This window comes from Neopelma chrysocephalum, unplaced genomic scaffold (assembly GCF_003984885.1).
Source record: "Neopelma chrysocephalum unplaced genomic scaffold, ASM398488v2 Primary Assembly neopelma1_26, whole genome shotgun sequence".
Lineage (NCBI taxonomy): Eukaryota > Metazoa > Chordata > Aves > Passeriformes > Pipridae > Neopelma > Neopelma chrysocephalum.
In genome coordinates, this window is record NW_020897695.1 from 29,193,154 (window position 1) to 29,213,589 (window position 20,436).

The following is a 20,436-nucleotide window of genomic DNA, read 5'->3' on the forward strand; positions in this document are numbered from 1 at the left end:
TTAGCTATAGCATAATACCCAGACAGATTTTGCTTCAGGAAGAAAAGCAGAATGGGGAGATGGATTCTACTTGTTTATGCTTTTGTTAGTATCACTCCATTGACTTTGTTAGGCAGGCTCTTGGTTCACTTAATCTTAAAAATTGTGGGATCCGAGAACACTAATGGCATTGTGCATTAACCGTGTTACATACAGGGGAAAAGAAAAAGACATATACTGCTAAATTTGATGCTTCTGAACATGTAGCAATATCTCATGCTACAAAATGTACCTTACATGTCTACTTTCTTTCTACAACAAAATTGTTCATGTCTGCCTCAAGATCATGATGTAATTTATTCTTTCAGGTGTAAGTCAGAAAGAATAGAAAGTGATGGTGTCTTGTCACTTGCAGGTGGATGAATTTTAACTATAGGTTCAAGAGCATGACCCCCCCTTTTTTTCCCCTGTTTTTTTTAACTCTTTTCCTGTGTGTAAAGGAGTAAATAGTTGCCTGTCATTCAGACCAGTTTTGACAGATTTCTTTGAAACCTTTTCTGTCTGCCAGCAGCTGAGGAATGCAGCACAGAGGCCCCAATAAAACCTCCCTGAAACAAATACTTGTACACTGAATAATGTTAAGGTACACCTCAACTCAGGTCAGAGGAGCAGAATTTTAATTTAACTTTAATTGGCTGGTTTTTTAATCTGTACCTCAGCACATCCCAACTTTGCAAAGCAGATATAAAAAGCAAAAGAGAGAGAAAATGACACGAAAACTGGCAATTAGTAGCAGATTCTAGGGGCAAATAAGGAAGTGCTTCTGGCAGCTGTAGAACAGAGAAACTGAGAACAGGCCGGGGAGCTATGGCAGTTAGGACAGATAGAGATTGTAATTTCTGCTTCAAAGGGAGATCAGAGAACACAATTTTCTCTAGCCCTCCTTTATTATTTATTAGGAATATAGACAGGATCTTTGCAATCTTCCTTTCAGTACTTTCTCCTATATGCAGAAGTTAGAATTTGTACAGGTGCATAGAGAGAAAATAGTAGCTTCTCCTAGTGTGCAGAAGTTGACAAGACACATATGGCTTGCTCAGAAGTGCAACATTTAAGCAATCAACCATATTACTTTGATTTTATGGATGGCCATGTATCTAGAAAGGTGCAACACCAAGACCAGAAAGGATGTACGAGTTTGTAAATGTATGTCTGGTGCAAGAGACTGTTGGTGGTGACTCAAGAAAACAGAAATTCTTTTCAGAGCTATAATTAGGAAACCTTTAGAGAATTATCAGTAGGAAGGTCAAGCAGAACTGCATTGATGTGATTTAATCCTAGAATAACACAATTTCTATGAAGTTTGCAAGAAGTCTGTTTCTAACTCATATGGGAGAAGAGGGGATAAATAAAAATAAACTTGTGTTATCTCAACCTCTGGATTTCCTACTGTGTCTCTGTACATGTGTCTTTTATTCTTGTTTCACTCTGGCTTATAAAAACCATGATGAACTTATTGTTGGCATAATAAAAAATGGGATTGAGACTATCTGGTGTCAAATGAGTGTGAGCCCTAATAATGAAAATAGGAACAGGTTTCAAGAAACAGCATGATAGGCACCAAGAGTAAGAAGAATTTAAATAGGTGTACACAAATCTAAACTCTTTAAAAAACTCCTTTTTATTGATTCATTACCATACAAAATTTATTCAAATTACATCCATTTGAAGTGGTAAGATCACAGCTAGAGAACAGGTCACCCTTTAATAAATCTATTTACAAAACTCAGCATAAAAGCTATTTTTGTTGTTTTTTTCTTTTTTTTTTACAGTATTTTACAGGTTTGTGGTTTCATTTTTTTTTAAACTAGCATACAATGCAAAGCTAACTTAGATTAGTATTTCATTTGTACAAAAAAAAAGATGGTCTGCATTAGTCTTCATTTTCTCTTCCCTCGCAAAAGTGCCCCTTTGTCTCGCAAAATCTTCATGCTCACACAACTTTTACTTTCCTCTTCCACAAGACAAAAACTTTAAATACTACAATTTTATTTACAGATCCACATCTAAAAAAACTCTTAAAAAATTACAAACCAGCTAGAAAATATTCTGGCAGTGTTTACAAATTAATTCTATAGTACAAAACTGCTAGATAACTAAAGTGTGAGTTGAGAACATATATCAAATTAAATACAACTGCTGAATGATCTATGCAAACATTTGTACATATAAACACACACTTAACACTGTTTAACAGTTCTTTATGTGTTGCCCTTTATACATGTTATATTCCAAAACTCACACAGTCATACAGTTTTCTTATTAGTACTGTGACTTCTTGCCTTTTCATGTGTGAGCTTTCATAGCAGCAACTCAACGGTACCAGAAAACCTGCATACATAACATTCTACTACAGTACAAATAGTACTAATTTTCTGAGTATGTCAGATAAGCACAACAGTAATGCAAAAAAAAGGATTACATGGGCATCATCTAATCAACATTACATTAATTTAGCCCAGAACATGGCAAAATATTTTACACTCAAGAAAAAAAAAAATTATTTAAGACTTCTTAGAATTCCTCTGACATTCAAAAAATAAATATTGGTACTATACTATACTAGCAAAGATCTTCAAAAAATAAATGCAATTCAGTTGATGTGGTACTTACAGTTATGTACTTTGGAAAAAAATTAGTTCCATTTTGCTGGCGAAGAGAATTATAAAAAGCTGTAAGCAGAGGAAGCTAACCCACTGAGATAAATATGATATATATTGAACAAACAAAGCTTGGCATAAGTGTTTTCCATAGAGGAAGAAACCCACAGTGCATCTCTAGTAGGCACTTAACACGAAGCCCCACTTAGTACCACAAAAATTCATGTACCAGTTCTAATGCACACTGGGGGCAGTAAAATTGAACTGTGCATCTTCGTTCTAGTTTAAAAAAAACAACCAACAAAAACTACTTTCACACACACACACACACACACACAAGCATTTTTAAAAATCTCTTATTACTACAAGAAGTGGCAGAACTTTATACTTTTCAATATTTGCAATATACACTACATTTACAGTGTATTTCTTTTTATTAAAAGCTTTTAAGGACATAAGTATTTGAGCTCATAATGAGACATATACACAGCTCAAAATGAGCATTATGACAGCAATTTAAACATTCCCACAAGTAGCTGAAGAATCCCATTTCACTCTTTTGCATTACTTCATATACACGTTCACTGCATGTACAATCTATCTTGTGACACTCAAAAGACATGCATTCTCTGCAGAAGGCACGACCTGAAATACTATTATAAAATTGTTATTGAGGACTAAACCAGTTCATTGAGCCCTTCTCCATAAGCCCACTTGTCACAGTAAGCAGAGACTGGAGGAGTGTGAAGACAAAAGATTTATGGTCACCTGCTTGCACCTGCTGACTCGCAAGGCACTGGAGCTCAGGGTCAAGGAGAAGGCTTTGCTGTAAAGGCCTTCACTTGTCTATAGCATTTTAGGGAGTTTTCAATTAAAATATCAGCACTGTTCAAGAGCCTAGTGTATTTAATAATGCTATTTTATGGTAAGTAGAGGACAACTCTGAATGACAGCAGGTTTTTTGATTCCATTAAAAACATGGTTTAGATATGGACAGCATTTAAGACAATCAGCTGTATATAAATTCATCCACCAATGAAGGAAGCTTCTCTAAATCATAAGCATCAAAGAGGTCACTGATGCCTTCTTCATCCCCAAGGCTCAGCAAATAATCTTCCTGAAGCAGAGGAGGCAGCAAATTCACAAATGGTCCTTCAAAGTTTGAGGGAATTTGGTCCTCAGTCTGCTGTAAAAGGTTGGCTGGAGAAGCCAACGGAGAGATTGTTGCCATATTTACTGAGCAGTCACCTTGTCCTGAGTTAGCAGAAGCCACTTCTGTAAGCGGGGGGGAGAGAAAAAATAAAAGATATCAACTTTAATCTCAATTGAAGTATCAAAATTTCTATCAGACCAAACAAAATAACCACTGCATAAAGGACCTTTCATAAAGCCTCATTTCAAGAAAAAAAAATGGCCTCTATAAAATTTCTAGCTTGTTTTTGATATGTCACAAAGGGCTTCTCAAAAATGATCATTTTGCTATCATCTCTGATTTTTCTATTAAAAATTATTTAAAAATATTTAAACAACTATGGGGGGAATAAATCAAGAATAGTGAGATGCCCATTTTTCAGTGGCATTTATAGTCAAAAGTGAAAGCTTTCTAGGCAACAGATGTCTTTAGTGATACAGTGTAACTGCATATACATATACACAGAGATTTCTGCCTCTTGTTTTGAGGTGAATCTTTACTGCTACTGTCCTATTTGAAAATGCAAAAGGAACAAAATTGGTTTTTTCTTCAATATTGCCTAAACTTTGGTTACGTATGATAACTTTGGTTACATATGCAAATAGGAAGCTTACTTTAAACAACTGATGGAGAGAAAAACGTATTTCCCGCTACATAGACCAGAAATGCACAGTGAAACATCAGTACCTTAGTTCTTCACTTCTTAGAAAAATAAAGCCAAAAAATAAGAGTTGGATATCTAAAGTTCAAAATGAAACCTTGAATGTGAGCTTGAAGGAAGGCCTTTAGTATTACAAAGAAATAATTTTACCTTTGGAAATGGTTTTGGAAATATTTCCGTTGTGGTCCTGACTATAGGTTTTCATTGGACTGAGGGCATCATTTTCCTCTGGGCACAGATAAACTTCAATAGGTCCTTGAGTACTAGATAAATGTATCAATGCACTCTGCTAACAAAACAAACATCAGTAAGGTGTTATAACAATGAACAGAACAGAATACTGATGATACTGAGTAAATTCTTACTGGGGTGTCAGTGTTTGAATATATTTTTTACTAATCAAAAGAACCTGAAAAGAACCCCAAGCCTTTTTTTCACAATGTGAAAAATTAGGCTGATGTATCTTGTAGACTAGAAGACAAAAGCTTTTTCCACTGTCTGTAGTGCACAAATCTCAAAAGCCCACCGTTTTGTGTGGTGTATCATAATGAGAGACTTATAAAGGATTGAACTCCTAACACTTTTTTACAACCACAATAACCTGGAGCATTCTGATGGAATAGAACTGTGGGAGGCAAGTCACAGGTTTTATTATTATTCATAACAATAATATTGGATGTATTTGTGTAAATGTTTCTGCTTTTAAAGGATGCCAAAACATCTTTTCCACTCCCCTAAAAAACTTCAGCACTTATTCATACTGAACTCAAACATCCATATGCAAGTTCACCTATTTATCGGGAAACATTTCCAAACAACAAAAGAACCCCCAAACCAGATGCCTTTTCTTCACCCAAAATTATTTAAGTCCTTCTGCCCTCTGAAGGCAGTGATTTTGATGGTGGTCCTGAATAACAGGATCTGCTAATTCATCGCAGAAAGCTACATTTTTCTTACCTTTTCAACATTGATTCAATAAACCAACATGACATACCTAGGCATAGAAAACCTGCAAATTTGCTCCTTGTGTTATGATGGAAAATCATAAATTACTCTAGTTACAAATAAACCTGCTCCTGGTGTTTTGCTCTAATAGTTTTCTAAAAAGCATGAACACAGGCATTATATACCTCTTCACAGACTTGTTTCAAATACATCTTATTGTGCCCTTTGAAAAAATGTTCCTCATATTATTTGTGTTCTGACAGTTACGTAACATAATAGACAGCATTTACAAACGCGGAGAACACCAACTGAACAGGGATTCCCTGGGGCAGAGAAAACAGTTAAGACTACTTAGGGCAATGTTATAGATAATTAGAAAAAAGGAGATGGGAAGAGCAGGAGTTGAAAAAAGGTACTCTTGAGTGACTGAGGTACGCAAAAAAAGGACACTGAAATGTAACTGCAAATGACAGAAGGAAATAGGACTTTACTGCCTGAAGCTGAAAATTAAATGAGTAAGTTGGGTATAGAGGATAAGGAGGTCTAAGAACTAATTTTAATGATTGTGTGCATCTCTCTCTGCCTGCCTGATTTCACTGAATTAAAAATCAAAGCATAATGCCCAGGGGAAAGAAACAGGAAAGCAAGCAATGATAACAGTATATATTTATGGATATTGATAAAATATCCTTTCCTCATTGCAGCAAAATGATTTATTCTTCCTAAAACCTGCACCTAGGTTCAAAGGGGAAACTAAGGACAAAGGCAGAGAAAACAAAAAAAAGGATGGAAACTTGCCTAAGCAAGCGCAGAATAATCTTAGGAAAAGAAGTGACAGGGAATCTGGAGTCTGCTGAGTCTCAATAGGTATCGCTGAGTTCACTGGCCCAGTGGTAGGGATGAAGGAACAATGCAAAGAGGTATGAACAAGACACAGTGGTGTTTGGGGAGTTAGCCCCATCTCTAGTTGCTCCTTGAGTGAAGAAATTAGGTACATTTTTTGAATCTCTAAATCAGCGGCTTGTGAAATTTATTCACATTTGACCAACAGAATTAAAATAAGTGTCAATCAATAAAGCAAAGATGATGATGATGGAAGAAGGAAGGGCAAGAATGCATTCTAGGAGTAAAACACAAGTTTCTACAATAACTGTAATACTTCAGAAAACAAAATCCTACATTAAAACATATGTTTCAAAAAATTAGGATATCAGTAATATGAGTCATCAAGATGCTTAAGGCATTGAGTTATCCATGAACTTTTAAACTAAAACAACAAAGTTGAATTTCCAAAGATTTTGCATGGTTACAAACCAAGGAAATTTCACTTGTCAAGGAAGAGCTTTTCTTCATATAGAGTATGGCAAAAGAAAACATCTGTAAATAGAGTGGATTACTCTGAAGAAACCTGGAAGTGAATGAAAAGGAACAAATAATGATTGCCCTATGTAAAATGATTTTTAAAGTTTCCCCTTCATTTTTTAAAGAAACATCTCTAAATTTTGTAAGTGAGATGAATATAGGATGGTGTGTCTGGGCATCAGATACCACACTAAGACTCGAGACACACTTGCTCCATCTATAGAAAAATTATATGTAACCTGGCAGACAGTTCCAGGTTCTTCTTACCTCCACTGGGTCAGGCACTTCAAGTCTTGTTTCTGGAGGAGCTTTCACAACTATAACAGTTTGGTCTTTAAGGCCACTAATTTTTCGAATATCTTGATACGTCACATAAGCTAATGTAATCACTGTTAAGGAACTTTCCAACCCAGATTGCAATACATTCAGACTATTAGAAGAGGTAGAAGTCTTTGAATTATTTTTCCATTTTCTCATAGCTACATTGCTCTTAGCCCAAGGTTTTCTGTTCTCTGCCCTGTGATTGCCGTGACACCTTGTGAGAACTTTCCTTCGATGTAACAGCTGGGGCCACTACTAAGGGAACAAAAGGGATTCTCCACGCTAAGTGCCTCTCTCCTCCTTTACACAGGTAAAACTACATAAGCTAAAGCTCAACAATCTGAAATTACTCACACACTGCATAAAGCAAAAATTCTTATGCACTTGCTGTCAAAGTGCGGAGAACTGAAAATCACAGAAAAAATGTACAGGAATTACAGATGTGTGCTATAGAAGCACATGCCCAATATCACTGCATCATAAAATGGTTTGGGTTGGAATAGGCCTTAAAGATCCTTTAGTTCCAACCCCTTTGCCACCAGACCAAGTTGCTCAGAGACACATTTAACCTGGTCTTGAAATACTTTCAGGGATGGGGCATCCACAACTTCTCCAGGCAACCTGTTCCAGTGCCTCACCACACTCTCAGTAAAGAATTTCTTCCTAATATCTCATCTAAACCAACCCTCTTTCAGGTAAAGCCATTCCCCCTTGTCCTGTCACTATACACCCTTGTAAAAAGTCCCTCTCCAGCCCTCCCGCAGGCCCCTTTCAGGTACTGGAAGGTGCTTTAAGGTCTCCCTGAGGTCTTCTGTTGTCCAGGCTGACAAAAAGCAAAATTTCATTTTAAATTTGAGGGAATTCATAAACGTAAGTATATAAGACATACCACATATATAGAAACATAAATGTATAAATATTTATACAACATTCATATATTTATATACTAATTTATATTATATAAAATTCCTTTAAAAACCTGTTTAAACAACTACTTTAAACCTCTAGACAGTGCAGAAGGTTAATTTCTGTATAAGCACGGAATGAATATGAATATTTTGCTGTTCAACATGTATTTGTCAAAATCATCACGAGTGTTTTGGTGGGTTACTGCACGGTGATGCCTCACATACCGATTCATGTAACAGAGTTGCTTTGGCTGGGAAAAGAACTATGACATGGCCATGATCATAGGCAAGTGCTTCCAGCTCCTTAGTTTTGTTTTCTGTGAGGTATCTAGCACAACTTTTATGTCATAAAAATAAAAGCCTAACTTATTATACTTTTTTGGGAGTGTAAATGTGTACTGTTACTGTGCAGTACAGCAATACAGACTGCTCAAAGCTTAAATGACCAATACATCTTCCATCTATTTCAGACCAAACAGGTCAAGAGGCAAAATGACAGGTCATCTTTCACCCAAATGGCTTTTATCAAGGCTTCTACTGTTTGTTTAGTAAGGTTTGCAAAGGCAGAGTACAAATTACAGCAGCAGTGACTGTCACTATACGAACAAAGGAAAGAATTTTATGGTTTTCAAATAATCCTCACCACTCCAGCTAAGGGCTCCCTCATGCTAATGCTGGGCATAAACTAAAACATTCAAGGTAGCAACCAGTTACTTTCTGATTCTCTTTATTAGGGAGACAAGGAAGCACACTACCTAATGGTGAAGTAAAAGAAAAAAGAGCTTCAAAAGCAGAAACTTTGCCTGTAGCAATTAATGAAAGGAAGAATCTTCTCGGTTCCATGAGTATTCAGCAGGTCACCTCATGTCAGACTTCAGTGAGGTGAGCCTAAGACAGTACTCAGATTCATCTCCAGGTTTCACACTTACGCATTCCTTTCTCAATAACCACTAGTATTATCAGAGTCACAGAGGATTTGGGAAACATGCTCCCCTAAATCCAAAAGCATGAGGCCAACACAGTGCTAATGCTGATCCCTCCTCACCTATCCCCATGGCAGTCAGCAACGGCTGGGCCGGGATCTCTGCTACAGCAATCAGCACTACAAAACCAGAGAATTGTAATGCTCTGTTTCGTCTTGCTTACATCTCTTCGAGGATCATGCTCATAGCTGAAGGCAGCGCTTACCCTAGTTCCTATGCCATTTGTGGTGATCTTTGGTTACATCTCAAAATATCTATGAAATTCAGCCAAAAGGCTAAATTAGTTTGTGTACTTTTTACTGGTACTCCCATAGTTATTTCCTATCCTCCAGAACAGAGAATAAGTTCACCTTATTAGATACCCTTTAAAAACTACTCATTACATAAAGTAATAAGTTTTCACATCAGCGTTTAATAAAATGCTTTCTTGTGTTGCTAATAGGTGGGAAATTAGTGAAAAGGTGAACTGGTTAATTATAAAGGGTATTAACAGCCAAAATGAGTCATATGAACCTTATGCAATTGAGTATTGCTATTACATTAAACAATTCAGACTAAGACATATTGAGACCTCATAAAACCTTTGTCTATGATATTCTATTATAGATTGTCTAACCAGAGGAATCTGAAAATTTGTTGCAAGTTTCAGACTAAACTGAATCCCAACTTTATTTTCCTCTCTATGCCTGTAATTTATATACACATCAGCTTAAAATAAAATAAAAAAGTAAAAAATTAAGTAATGACTAGAGAACTCTGTTATCCTACCAAAGACTTTCTCTTCATGTCTTTATAATTTCTGAACACATAAAACTGGGGTTTGCTCTAGGCTCAAAATACTTGAAAAAAACTACAGGGCTATTTGATATTTTCACTCATTAATTAGTTAGATTCTTGGTTATACTCTATGTGAACAGAACAGAAATGTTAACAGTCTCCATCATACACCATCTTTTCTTCTTTTTTTTAACATTCCAGAAGCATTACAGGTGCAAGTTTCTTAAGTATTTTTATATCAAAATACATTAAAACCTATTGGCCAACTTCTTGAAACTTCTGATGCTTTCTATCACACTAAATAGAGGAATTCTCCCAGTATTGCTGGGCACAGCAAGGAGACTGACCACCTTTGAAGTTTTGGGAAAAAGGATATCTCTGATTTTCTGAGTCCTCCGTTAGCAGCTTGAGGTCCAGGGTGCAGCTTTGGATCAGCTCATCCAGTTTTTTCTCTTCCTGAGTCAGTTCAGTCACCTCCTTTGTGAGGCCTTGACGCTGTGCCAGCATGCCACCATCCTCTGACAGACTGCAGCCCCTATAGATATAGAAAAGGAAGACACTCTTTCAGCATTTGTAAAATTTGGCCCTATACTATGGAAAAGGGGAGAGGCAGGGTGTGACAGTAAAAATCAAGTTCTTAGTGCTTTCTCTCCAAACTCACCCATAGCGAATCAACATAAACTATGCTTTCCAGAAAAAAGCATCTTTTTGTCATGACAACATATTTTGGAACTGCCACCAAGATGGAGAAGTTGAATATTTCTAAGCACTTCCTAAATCTTTTTTCTAAACACGCACTAGAAAAAGCTGAGGAAGGCGGTAGGTAGAGATGGATACCTGAAAACCTACTTCACCTGCAGACGTGAATGAGTCAATCCAGTATTCAGACAGGTTTCTAATTTCCATGACAAATGCTTTTTACACACTTTTTTAACAGAAAAAGAAAACTTTATCCTAGTGGAAGGCATTTCGGATGACTCCTTAGAGCAGTGTTAGAATGGAAGGTGGGAGAAGAAAAACACTGCTGCACTGTGACAGTGAAATCAGCCAGCAGGGATGGAAAAGGATAATGAATACTTACATCCACTGAATGTTGTTTTTGGATTTTTTCTTAATGAGATGGATGCCTTCCAGTACATTGGTGATATCGTAAATCCTCCTTTTTTGCACCTTGAGGACCTCTGCTGCTCTGTTCAAATCTAAGACACCATCAGGAGACTGGCTCAGCAACTGAATGAACTTCTTTGTAAGAAGGCCAAGTGATGTATCATACCGAGTCTTTTCTGAAGGAGATTTTGGAGCTTGGAAAGAAAAGAAAACAAAGCAAAAAGTTAAATCAGTTTTTCTCTGGTTTTGGTTCTGAAAGCAGCATCCAGAAACGAAAGGTTATATATTACAGATATGTCTTTCATTTTTACTAAAGACATCTCTCAAACCTCTGCATTAAAACACAACTTAGCACTACATATTTATTTGTATTTCAAGATGTACTTTTCCAAAAGTCACAGGTACATGAGCAAACATATATATTTTTTAAATGCAAATATTTCCCTTAGTTCAACAGATACATATAGCAATATTCTACTTAGGCTTTCACTACGTGAATTCGTAATAGTATTTTTAGCATGTAATTATCCTGGCAGCAAAACCAAAAATAAACCCCTATGACTATCCTTCATCAGGCCGATAGCCAGCTTTCATCAGGGTTTGATTTCGCCCCCTTCTAAATTATAAGTCAGCAAGCGGTTTGGACCTTACTGGGCAACTCATGGTTTCTATGCACAAAGGTAGCTTCTATATACTTCTAAACTTTTAAATACTTGGATTGGAATGATTTCTAATTCAAAATGTTTCAGGTCTTTCTGTCAAAGTAAATGAGCCAGCCATTATTACAAGTCTGCTGGGCTGGTATATCTCAAACCCTTCATTTGCTCCCAGTATTATGAAGGATGGATTTTAGGCTGATCTGGTGATCTTCACGTTTTCAAGCATTGGGTCACACATTAAACTGCACAAGTCAGTCAAAACTGAAATCCTACCTGAGAGTGAATCTTTAGACTACACTGAAATATTTTGAAGAACATGATGGCTTTTCAATGAAAACCAAGACATTGCATGTTTGCAAAGAGAACCAGCTAGCTGTATTTCCTTCTTGGGTAGATTCAAGGCTTGTTTGTACTGGGAAATGGAAGAAGATTCATAGAAAGGCTTGGGTTGGAAAGAATCTTCAAGATCATCCAGTTCCAACTCCCCTGCCATAGGCAAGAATACCTTCCACTACATCAGGTTGTTCAGAGCCCCATCCCGTCTGGCCTTGAAACACTTCCAGGGATGGGGCATCCACAGCTTCTCTGGGCAACCTGTTCCAGAGCCTCACCGTCCTCTGAGTAAAGAATTTCTTCCTAACATATAATCTAAATCTCATTCACATCCACACGTGATCTTGTGGATTTATAGTAGAGTGGTTGCTTTGTTTGTTTTTCTTTGGAGTTTGGAATTGAGTAAGAGGATCAGAGTGATAAGGGCAAGAGGCTACTTGACCCCCACCTTAAATGGCATGCACCACGTTCTTTGTACAGCCTTATCCACACTGCAGCAGCATCCTATGCACCAAACAGTACTGAATTTCTATGAGAATCCACTTCAATTTAATATAGTTTAACGAAGTGCAGTTTAATTAAAACAACTGTGGTTGTTTAACTTCTATGCTTTAACACTGTATCTTCAACTAATTTCACTTTTCCTATTTGCCTCAATAGAAACAAGTAGGCTGGTGAGGAGGGACAAATATGTACCCCTTTGCGTTTCTTGCTTTTCAATCACTACCATTGCTGCCCCAGTCTTCTCCTTTCCCCATTTGCCTCCCTTTGCCAGCCTAATTCTCCTGCTGAAATCCTCCAAACAAGATAGCAAGGCTACAGCCTCCAACTCATGCTGCAAGAAACCCATTGCCCAAGGCAATGCAGATATGAAAAAATTAGTAGTTAGAGCACCCAGGCAGCAGGAGTAATTGTCCAGTCATATCGCAGGGAGAGAAGGCAGCTCAGAGCTCAAAAAGAGCATTTATTGTACCATGCTGCTGAGGCGCAGCTACCACTCTTTACAAATACCTGCCCAGGGAAAGAAGCCCTCGCAACCAGCTGCTGTAACTCCATCAGGGAAGGAGGAGGCTTGCCTGATGAGCCTTGCCTAATAACTCTGTGTTTCATTCCATCATAATACCTTCATTTTTCAGCATCTGCCTCTCTAGGCATCCCAATATCATGTCCTTGGCTGAAGAGGAGGCCCTGGGTAGAGAGGATGCAGGCTGCCCAGCAGACAGAGGGATAGACCTGGAAGCCAGGAGCCTCTGCAGCCTCTCAGCAGCTCCGCAGCAACCTCTGCATGCTGCAAACTTGTTGTCCATTGCCCGTTGTGGAGTTGAGTTGTATGCATGTCCAGGTGAGAAGAGCAACAAACACACTCTCTAAGCTTGGTAATGCAGCCTGCTGTATTTGTTCGCTCCAATGTCAAGCTAGTAAAATAAAAAACTCTGTGCTGTACAGCATGGTACAAGTTCTCTTACTTTTTGGACTATCCGGACTTCTTGTTGCAGCTCTTCCTTTCCCCTTTGGAGTCTTTAGTCCTTCCGCAAGATACTGGTGGCCGCTTTCTCCTAGCTCCAGCCTTCGTTTTGCCTGTCAAAAACCCCAATTTTTTAAAAATTTATGGACAGTTAAGAAGTGTATTTCACTTTATCAAACACAATATTGGGGCTATAGGAAAGGCAGACAGCAGTGAACTTTTCGCAGCAAGGTATCAGGACAGGTTCATAGCTCATATGCATCACAATGGAATCTGAATATTTACTGGAATCCTAAGGTGGACTTAAATATGTCACTCTCAAAGGCTAGGTTGATGACGTTTTTATTGGAAAATTCAACAATTTTTTTAAATTCGAAAAGCTGAGTGACAGTTGCATAGTGTATTTCAGTCTAGTTCGGACCTTCTTAAATATGTATGAAAGATTTTGACTCTCACTTGAAAACATTCTAGTTGAGAAAAACAATGACAATCAATTTCTCAAGCACACACATGTATGAACCCACAAAGCTACATATCTTTTGAAAAACACCTTATATCCATCTCAGTTTGTGCACAGGTATTAGTGCAAGTTATGTTTTTCCTTCACTATTTGAAAGGATGGCTTTGAGAGGACCTATGAACTTTCCATCAGTGAAATACAAGACATGACATCAAAAGCAGCATTGAACAACTCTTCTCCTCTGCCTCTCAACAACTGTTGTCCTTATTGAAAGCACAATCACTACATTTATTTCCCATTAACTAGCATGTGCATTAAAGCTGCCTACATAAAAGCAAGGTAGAGCAAAAGTACTATGAGAAAGATGATGCCTGAAAATCAGCTAAATGTTGCATTCAGCTCAAAGGAAAGCTGTGTACATCTTCAATAATGAAAAGAATTATGAAACTGTTAAACCATGCAACACACAGACAAACTGCAATGTTCCTAGACAGAAACACAATATACTATCTTTGGAAACAATTCTATACCCTTCCATGCCACTCAGGTTACTGAAATGAAATCTGGGGATACTTGTTATCCTAACAATAGAAAGAACATTACCTGGAAGACAGAGGAAAAAGAAGAAAAAGAAGTTTTGTCTCTGTAATCAAGTTTAGACAAATAAATGCTTCTGAAGAATGTTGTTTATTCAGTTAGGTAGAGTAATTTAGAGTAACTCAGGGTACTTTATTTGCTTGTTTTTTAGACTCACCCCAAAGGGTTGGATAATATTCTGCTCCCCAGTGAACCAAGACAAAATAATACATTCTGCTAGGGAGTTGTATACAGATATATCTATATTGTGGATTTGTCTTACACATTTTACTTTAGGTCTGTGACCAAGAGAAAGCTCTAAATAAATTAATTTATACAAATTTGTTTATGGATAGCTAACTAACATCTTTGTATTGGATTCCACTTGCAAACCTCAAACTTATTAAAAGGCAAGTTAAAGCACATGAAACTTGTACAAGCCCACGGTGTAACAGCATGTGGAGAGCACTCAAGCCACTCTTCTCTACATTTTGTGCGAAGGGGCACAAAATTCATTGGTGACAGAGGAAAACTGAACTGCATCCTCCTGACCAACATAGGCACTGCACTCCCAGCAGACCATTGGTGGCAGCTTCCAAAGGCCTGAAACACCTCTGCTCTGCTCAGCTCTGTAATCCAAGGACACAGATTTTAGAAAGGTCAACTGTTAACAAAAGCATCCAGCTAATATGTTTAGCCAATGTAATTGGATTAAATTAAGATTACAGCTATTCCACAGGGAGAAATACATTTCACACTTTTTTAAGTAAGTGTTTTTCCACCCTGAGAACTATAAGAGAAAAGGAAGGAGGGGTGAAAAGGGAACAATTCAGGGCGTGGGAAGACTAGGCTAAAGGGATACAATTAAAGATAAAAGAGAATCTCAAAACCAGGTGTGAGAAGGAGGGGCAGTGCTTAAGACTTAAAATCCAGAGATTTGTAGCAGCTCTCTCCATCAGAAGAAAAACTTAGGTTTGGACTATACACCAAAACTTTTTGTCTCAACTTGTTTGCAAGACACAAACAACAGTATTTTGCCTCTGCTTTTGTGGTTAAAGACTTATAAGTTTCTCCCATGAACTTCAAATAATCAGAGAGAACACAAACAGCATCCGTTGGCTGCACACAGCAGCACAAGCCTGTCTACATGTGCTGGGGTTACTACAAACAACATACTCTGGTCAATCTCACCAGCATACTGTACCTGTGGACAATGTGGGACTAGTGACTGGCTTCAGGAAAAATACCAAATGACAGAGAGTGCTACAAGATAGTAGTTTTTCAGGGTCCAAAGCATGCAGAAAGCCTGAGAGAGGCACAGAGCAAAATATTTTAGAGGGGTTTAAAAGATCTTGATTACCAACAGGCAATTTTAGCAAACTCTGAGGAATGCTTAATATCAGGCCCGATGTTACACGTCACTCAGTAAGTGCTCTCTTCCCCTCCCTGTTTTACAAACTACATAACTCATAAGACGCAGGACTGAAATGGTGTATTCTCTCAATTTCTTCTTTCCTGAATTACAGACCAAAAATTTTCTAGTGCCTTTGTCTTTACAGGATCCTGGGTGACTCACAGTTTCTCTCTCCCATCTCCAAAATTATTCATAGTGCTTTCCCCTATCAGGCTTCCCTTCAGGAAGTTCAAGATCTGTGCTCAGCAAAATCAATGACCCTTTTAAAAATATCTTGTATAACTTATTTCTGCTAGAGCACTATATTCATTATTTGCACTATTTGTACAAATTAGTATTATTTGTCTTTATTGCATTGTTCAATCAATCATAGCATGCACAATCACCTGACACAATATGTGGGACCGGCTAAAAAGTAACAAGCCAAAGGATACCAGCACAAAGCATCCCAATGACAGGGAGAGATAGGAAGCATAGGGAGTAAGAACTCAGTGACATGAAATCTGAGTGCAACAAATGGAAGTCTAATTCCTCAGGGGGACTGTGAAAGGATACAAAACAGTTGGGGCAATGAGACTGGTAAAACCATAAAGTGATACATCCAGCAAGAGACATAAAAGTAACAGGAAAGGATCCCACTGAGATGAACTAGACACCTCCCTAACACCTTAGTAAAGAAGTAAAAATTGTGGCATTAATTGTTTAACTTAAGTTTCTCTTCCAATAGTATGAACAATCCCTGATATAGATACAACAACAGATCCATTGTTCAGTGCAGACCACTAAAAACTGGTGGCACCTTGACTCCTATGTAGTTTTGCCCTTTTAGCTTCAATCCTTTTTCAAAAAAGAGAGACTCAGATAGCTACCACAATTAACATCAGAGGCAAACCCACAAGAATATCTTCATAAAAATTCTTGTCTATATAGGAAAATAGTTTAAAAACTCCTAGGATAAGCTAAGTATTCTCAAGTAGGCAGGACCTGATGCAATTCACTTTACAACACTCAGTCTTGGGGATTAAGTTTTAAGAGGCCATTGGAAGCAGATATGCTTACAGAGGAGTAGAAAAGGTACAAATGAAGTTTTCATTAATTGAAAAAAAGGGGTAGAAAAGGTGCAAACGGGAAATTATAGCCCATTCCTCTTAATGGGCTGTTTTGACTTAATGGCTACCTGGGTCTAACAGGTTGCTGACCACCTCTTCTGCATTCTTCCTCCATCCCTGTGCTCTCCCTGCTACCCTCGTGCAGGCAGCACCTGATCAATGCGTCCTCACCAGCCTCCCCAAAAAGCTGGTTGAAGGGGTCACAACCAGAAGCAACTTAGTCCCCGTCCAAAACAGAGGTGAGTTTTCTGCCGGGTTATCCCTTCCGGGTGATGTGTCTGCACTGAGAACTGCTGAGCAGAAGCGGTGTGACACCGCCCCATGCCCCTTGGGGCATCAGCTTGGCATTTGAGGGGCTTCACTTTCATGTCACACAGCAACCAACTTCACTTCTCAGGGAAAGAAACTGGCGGCAATTAGAAGGAAAAAATAGACAAGTATGTGCTAAGCATTAGGTAACAGCCAGCACAAAGTTTTGTCAAGATAGCAGAGAGCACAGTTCTGTGGTGAGGCAGACAGTATGTTTTTGAAGACTGCATCAAGTCCAACCAAAACATCATTTTCTACAAGAACTATATTTCTAAGTTTGAGGGAAGCAGTAAAACACTCTCCAATTCTTTCCAGTGATAAAATCGCGGAGTATAACACTAAAACTTTTCCTGTCAGATGTGTCTCTCAGCTTTATTACTGAATGCAAGTTAGTTGCACTGTTTGCAAGAGACATACCTAAGAAAAATTGCATTACCTGGGCTACCTTTTTAGAATTCTTTGTCTGAAATACTCTTGCACCCATTATGCTTTAGCAAGCATGTAAAACTCGATAGAAGAATGATCTGAGTTGGGCATATTCTATTACCCCCAACCCCAAAATTTAAGAACATCGGGAAAAGTGCAGTCAGAACATTTTCATTACAAACATGAAGAGCCAAATTCCATTTCAAATTAGTGTCACAGCTCTTGGGCCTGCCCAGGCTCTGCACATCCCATCTCCTTGGAGGTCCCATTCATGTCAGAGACACATCTAAGTCCCCTGCTCCCGTAGCAGCCATTCAAGGTATATTAGAGGAGCAGCAGTCTGATTTAAATACAAAAGGACAAAAGTTGAACTCAGAATGAGAGCGAAAGTGCCCTGGGACAAAGCCTGCTGAGATGGGGACAGAAGATAAAATAACTTATTCCAAACAAAGATAGGATGAAGAGCTGTAAAGAAACTCCATTTTAGGGTTGACTGGGCAGGAAAAATAGGAAGACTGGAAATGACAAAGCATGGCAAGGAATAAATTGTTTCTATTAAATGATAGCTGATAGTGAATTAAGCAGCAAGTCAGAGAAATGTGTCTTAGGGCTCAGCTGTGGGTGTCTCAGGGCAAGGACTAAGATGGGCAAGTTAAGCAAGGGATGATGACTAAGCCTGGAGTAGTCTCTAGAAGATATTACAATTGCTAGGGGCAGATAAAATGGCAGCTTTTCTGTATGCCAGGACAATGCTGATATTGCTGGGGAGGGGATGCAAGCCTTTCCAGGCAGCACAGATAAATTTTGACCGCAGTGAGGAAGCCATAGCATAGATGCTTTACCAATCCACGCACATTTTCCACAGGCTTTCAACCACATTTTCTAAATTAAGCAGTCACTTAAAAATACAATTTAAAAGCTGAAGTTCTGGAGGTACGAACTCTAGAAAGCTGTTCCAGAGGTCAGGAACTGCAGAGAAGAAAGAAAACATCTTAAAGGAAAGGGCAAATTAAACTTGAGCTTGATGAGGAAGGAACACAAGAGAAGAAGCAAAGGAAAAAAGACACCTTGGGGTGAATGCACAGAAATATTCATACACTAAGGAAATGTCTCCACTCAACGAGGCGATACAGGCTATGCATTTAGAACATACTCAAATGAACAAACCCTGGTATGTGGAGAGCCCTGTGAGTGCCTGCCAGAGGGCTGCACCCAGCTGAGGGCATGGCAAACACGACTGCTACCGCCAGGAGAGACTGAAAAATAGGGAGAGGTGCAGAGAGGAAAGCAGAGGAGCTCTCAGCAAGGAAGGGGCTGAGCTCTGCTGGTCAGCTCACAAGCAAAGAAACATCTGAGGTCAGCAAAAAGATGCAAAAGGACTACCAGAGCTCCTGTCTTCAGACTCTACTGATAACTCACTTCATACCTACCTCCTCATAGCTCAACAGAAATAAGTTTGCAGTTCAAACTCCTGGAAGGGAGAAGAAATTCAGTTTTCCACAAAGAAATATTTACCCCAGTGGTCTACACACGAATACCAATTATTTGTACCATACTACCCCAGGTTTCAGTAGTTAATTCTGACAGTATAAAACATTTAAAAGGAGGTTAAAGAAAAGAATAGGAAGATAAAGAAAGAGCTGGGAATTAAACTACTCATATGTAAAAGACAATAAACTAAGTATGTCCTTAAAAGGAGAGTTCAAAAAGTTCTCTCAACTCTTCCCAAAAATATTACTTCTTTGTCAGAAGTAGGCGAATATTCCCATACAGAGGAACAAGAGGAACAAGACCAGGAATGTGAGTTTAATGAAAACATGACCTCAAAATTCAGTTTTACACATAGCCCATTCATTAGACTGAGGTAAAAGAATATGAAAAGATACATAAAAATAGCGCCTTGAAAATTGAATACATTGTAAAACCAACACAAGGCAGAAAAGGAGTCTGAAATAATAGCTACTTATTCACCAGGATTATTAGTTGAGTGACAAGTAGCTCATATTTAAAGTAAAATTTAAAGAATCATTTTAAAGCAAATGAAAACACAGCTTACAGAAATCATCCTGATCAACCTACCCCAACACAAAAGCCTCAAATTTTTTTCACAAAAACAGCAACTGTATTAAAAAAGGACCAAAAAATCCTTTCTATTATAGTGATTTCTGTTTCCTACATGATCACCTTATTTTTCAGCTTATTATAGTTTTGACTGAGGGAAATTCTTCTCTAGCTCTTACGTTGAAATTATTAATTCAGCTACAGTCCAATTGCTTGTTTTTAATGTAGATGACTATTAAAAGAAAATCCCCTTTGTATGTCTTAATTGGGTTCATAATTTAATAAGATGCACCTCACAATTATCAAATTAAATGACATTCTGATAATCTGCAGCCTCTCCTTATTAGGCATTTGACACTGAGTGCTGAAGGCTGATGGTGTTACTCTGGTGAAGTTTCTTTCAAGGCCTAATTAAACGATCCTATTTTCCATTTTCATGATTCCCTCAGAAGTATCACAAGTGTCAAGGAAATCATGAACTGTAAGTGTTTAAAGATCAAACCATAAGACTTATATTTAGCTCGAAAAAGTTAAAATGAGGGTGGCCAAGTTTCAGCGGCAAATTCTTGTTTAAAAGTAGGACCCAAGCCAGAGGAACTGAACGACGGCTTTCCCTTCTCAGGTTGAATATGCAGGAAGAAGCAATGCAAGTGCCATGAGTGCCTCCCAGTCATGGCTGCAGAACATCACACAAAGTCATTTTTAACACCCACAGAAAGGAATATATTA

General features: G+C 38.1%; 1 protein-coding gene across 3 annotated transcripts in view; it reads right to left on the reverse strand.

The window, feature by feature from the left end:
• Positions 1-1,642: 1,642 nt before the first annotated feature.
• The window catches only part of E2F3 (E2F transcription factor 3), a 42,992-nt gene continuing 24,198 nt past the window's right edge, over positions 1,643-20,436 (reverse strand). For 2 of the 3 annotated variants that reach the window (XM_027676041.1, XM_027676039.1), the window contains exons 2-7: positions 13,354-13,465; positions 10,870-11,089; positions 10,165-10,323; positions 7,067-7,181; positions 4,643-4,778; positions 1,643-3,914 (exon numbers count right to left, since the gene is read on the reverse strand). In XM_027676041.1, coding sequence (XP_027531842.1) covers positions 3,649-3,914; positions 4,643-4,778; positions 7,067-7,181; positions 10,165-10,323; positions 10,870-11,089; positions 13,354-13,465 — 1,008 coding nt within the window. In that variant the 3' untranslated portion in view covers positions 1,643-3,648. Of the gene's footprint in view, positions 3,915-4,642; positions 4,782-7,066; positions 7,182-10,164; positions 10,324-10,869; positions 11,090-13,353; positions 13,466-20,436 lie in introns of all 3 variants that reach the window. The other variant, XM_027676038.1, reaches the window with a different exon arrangement.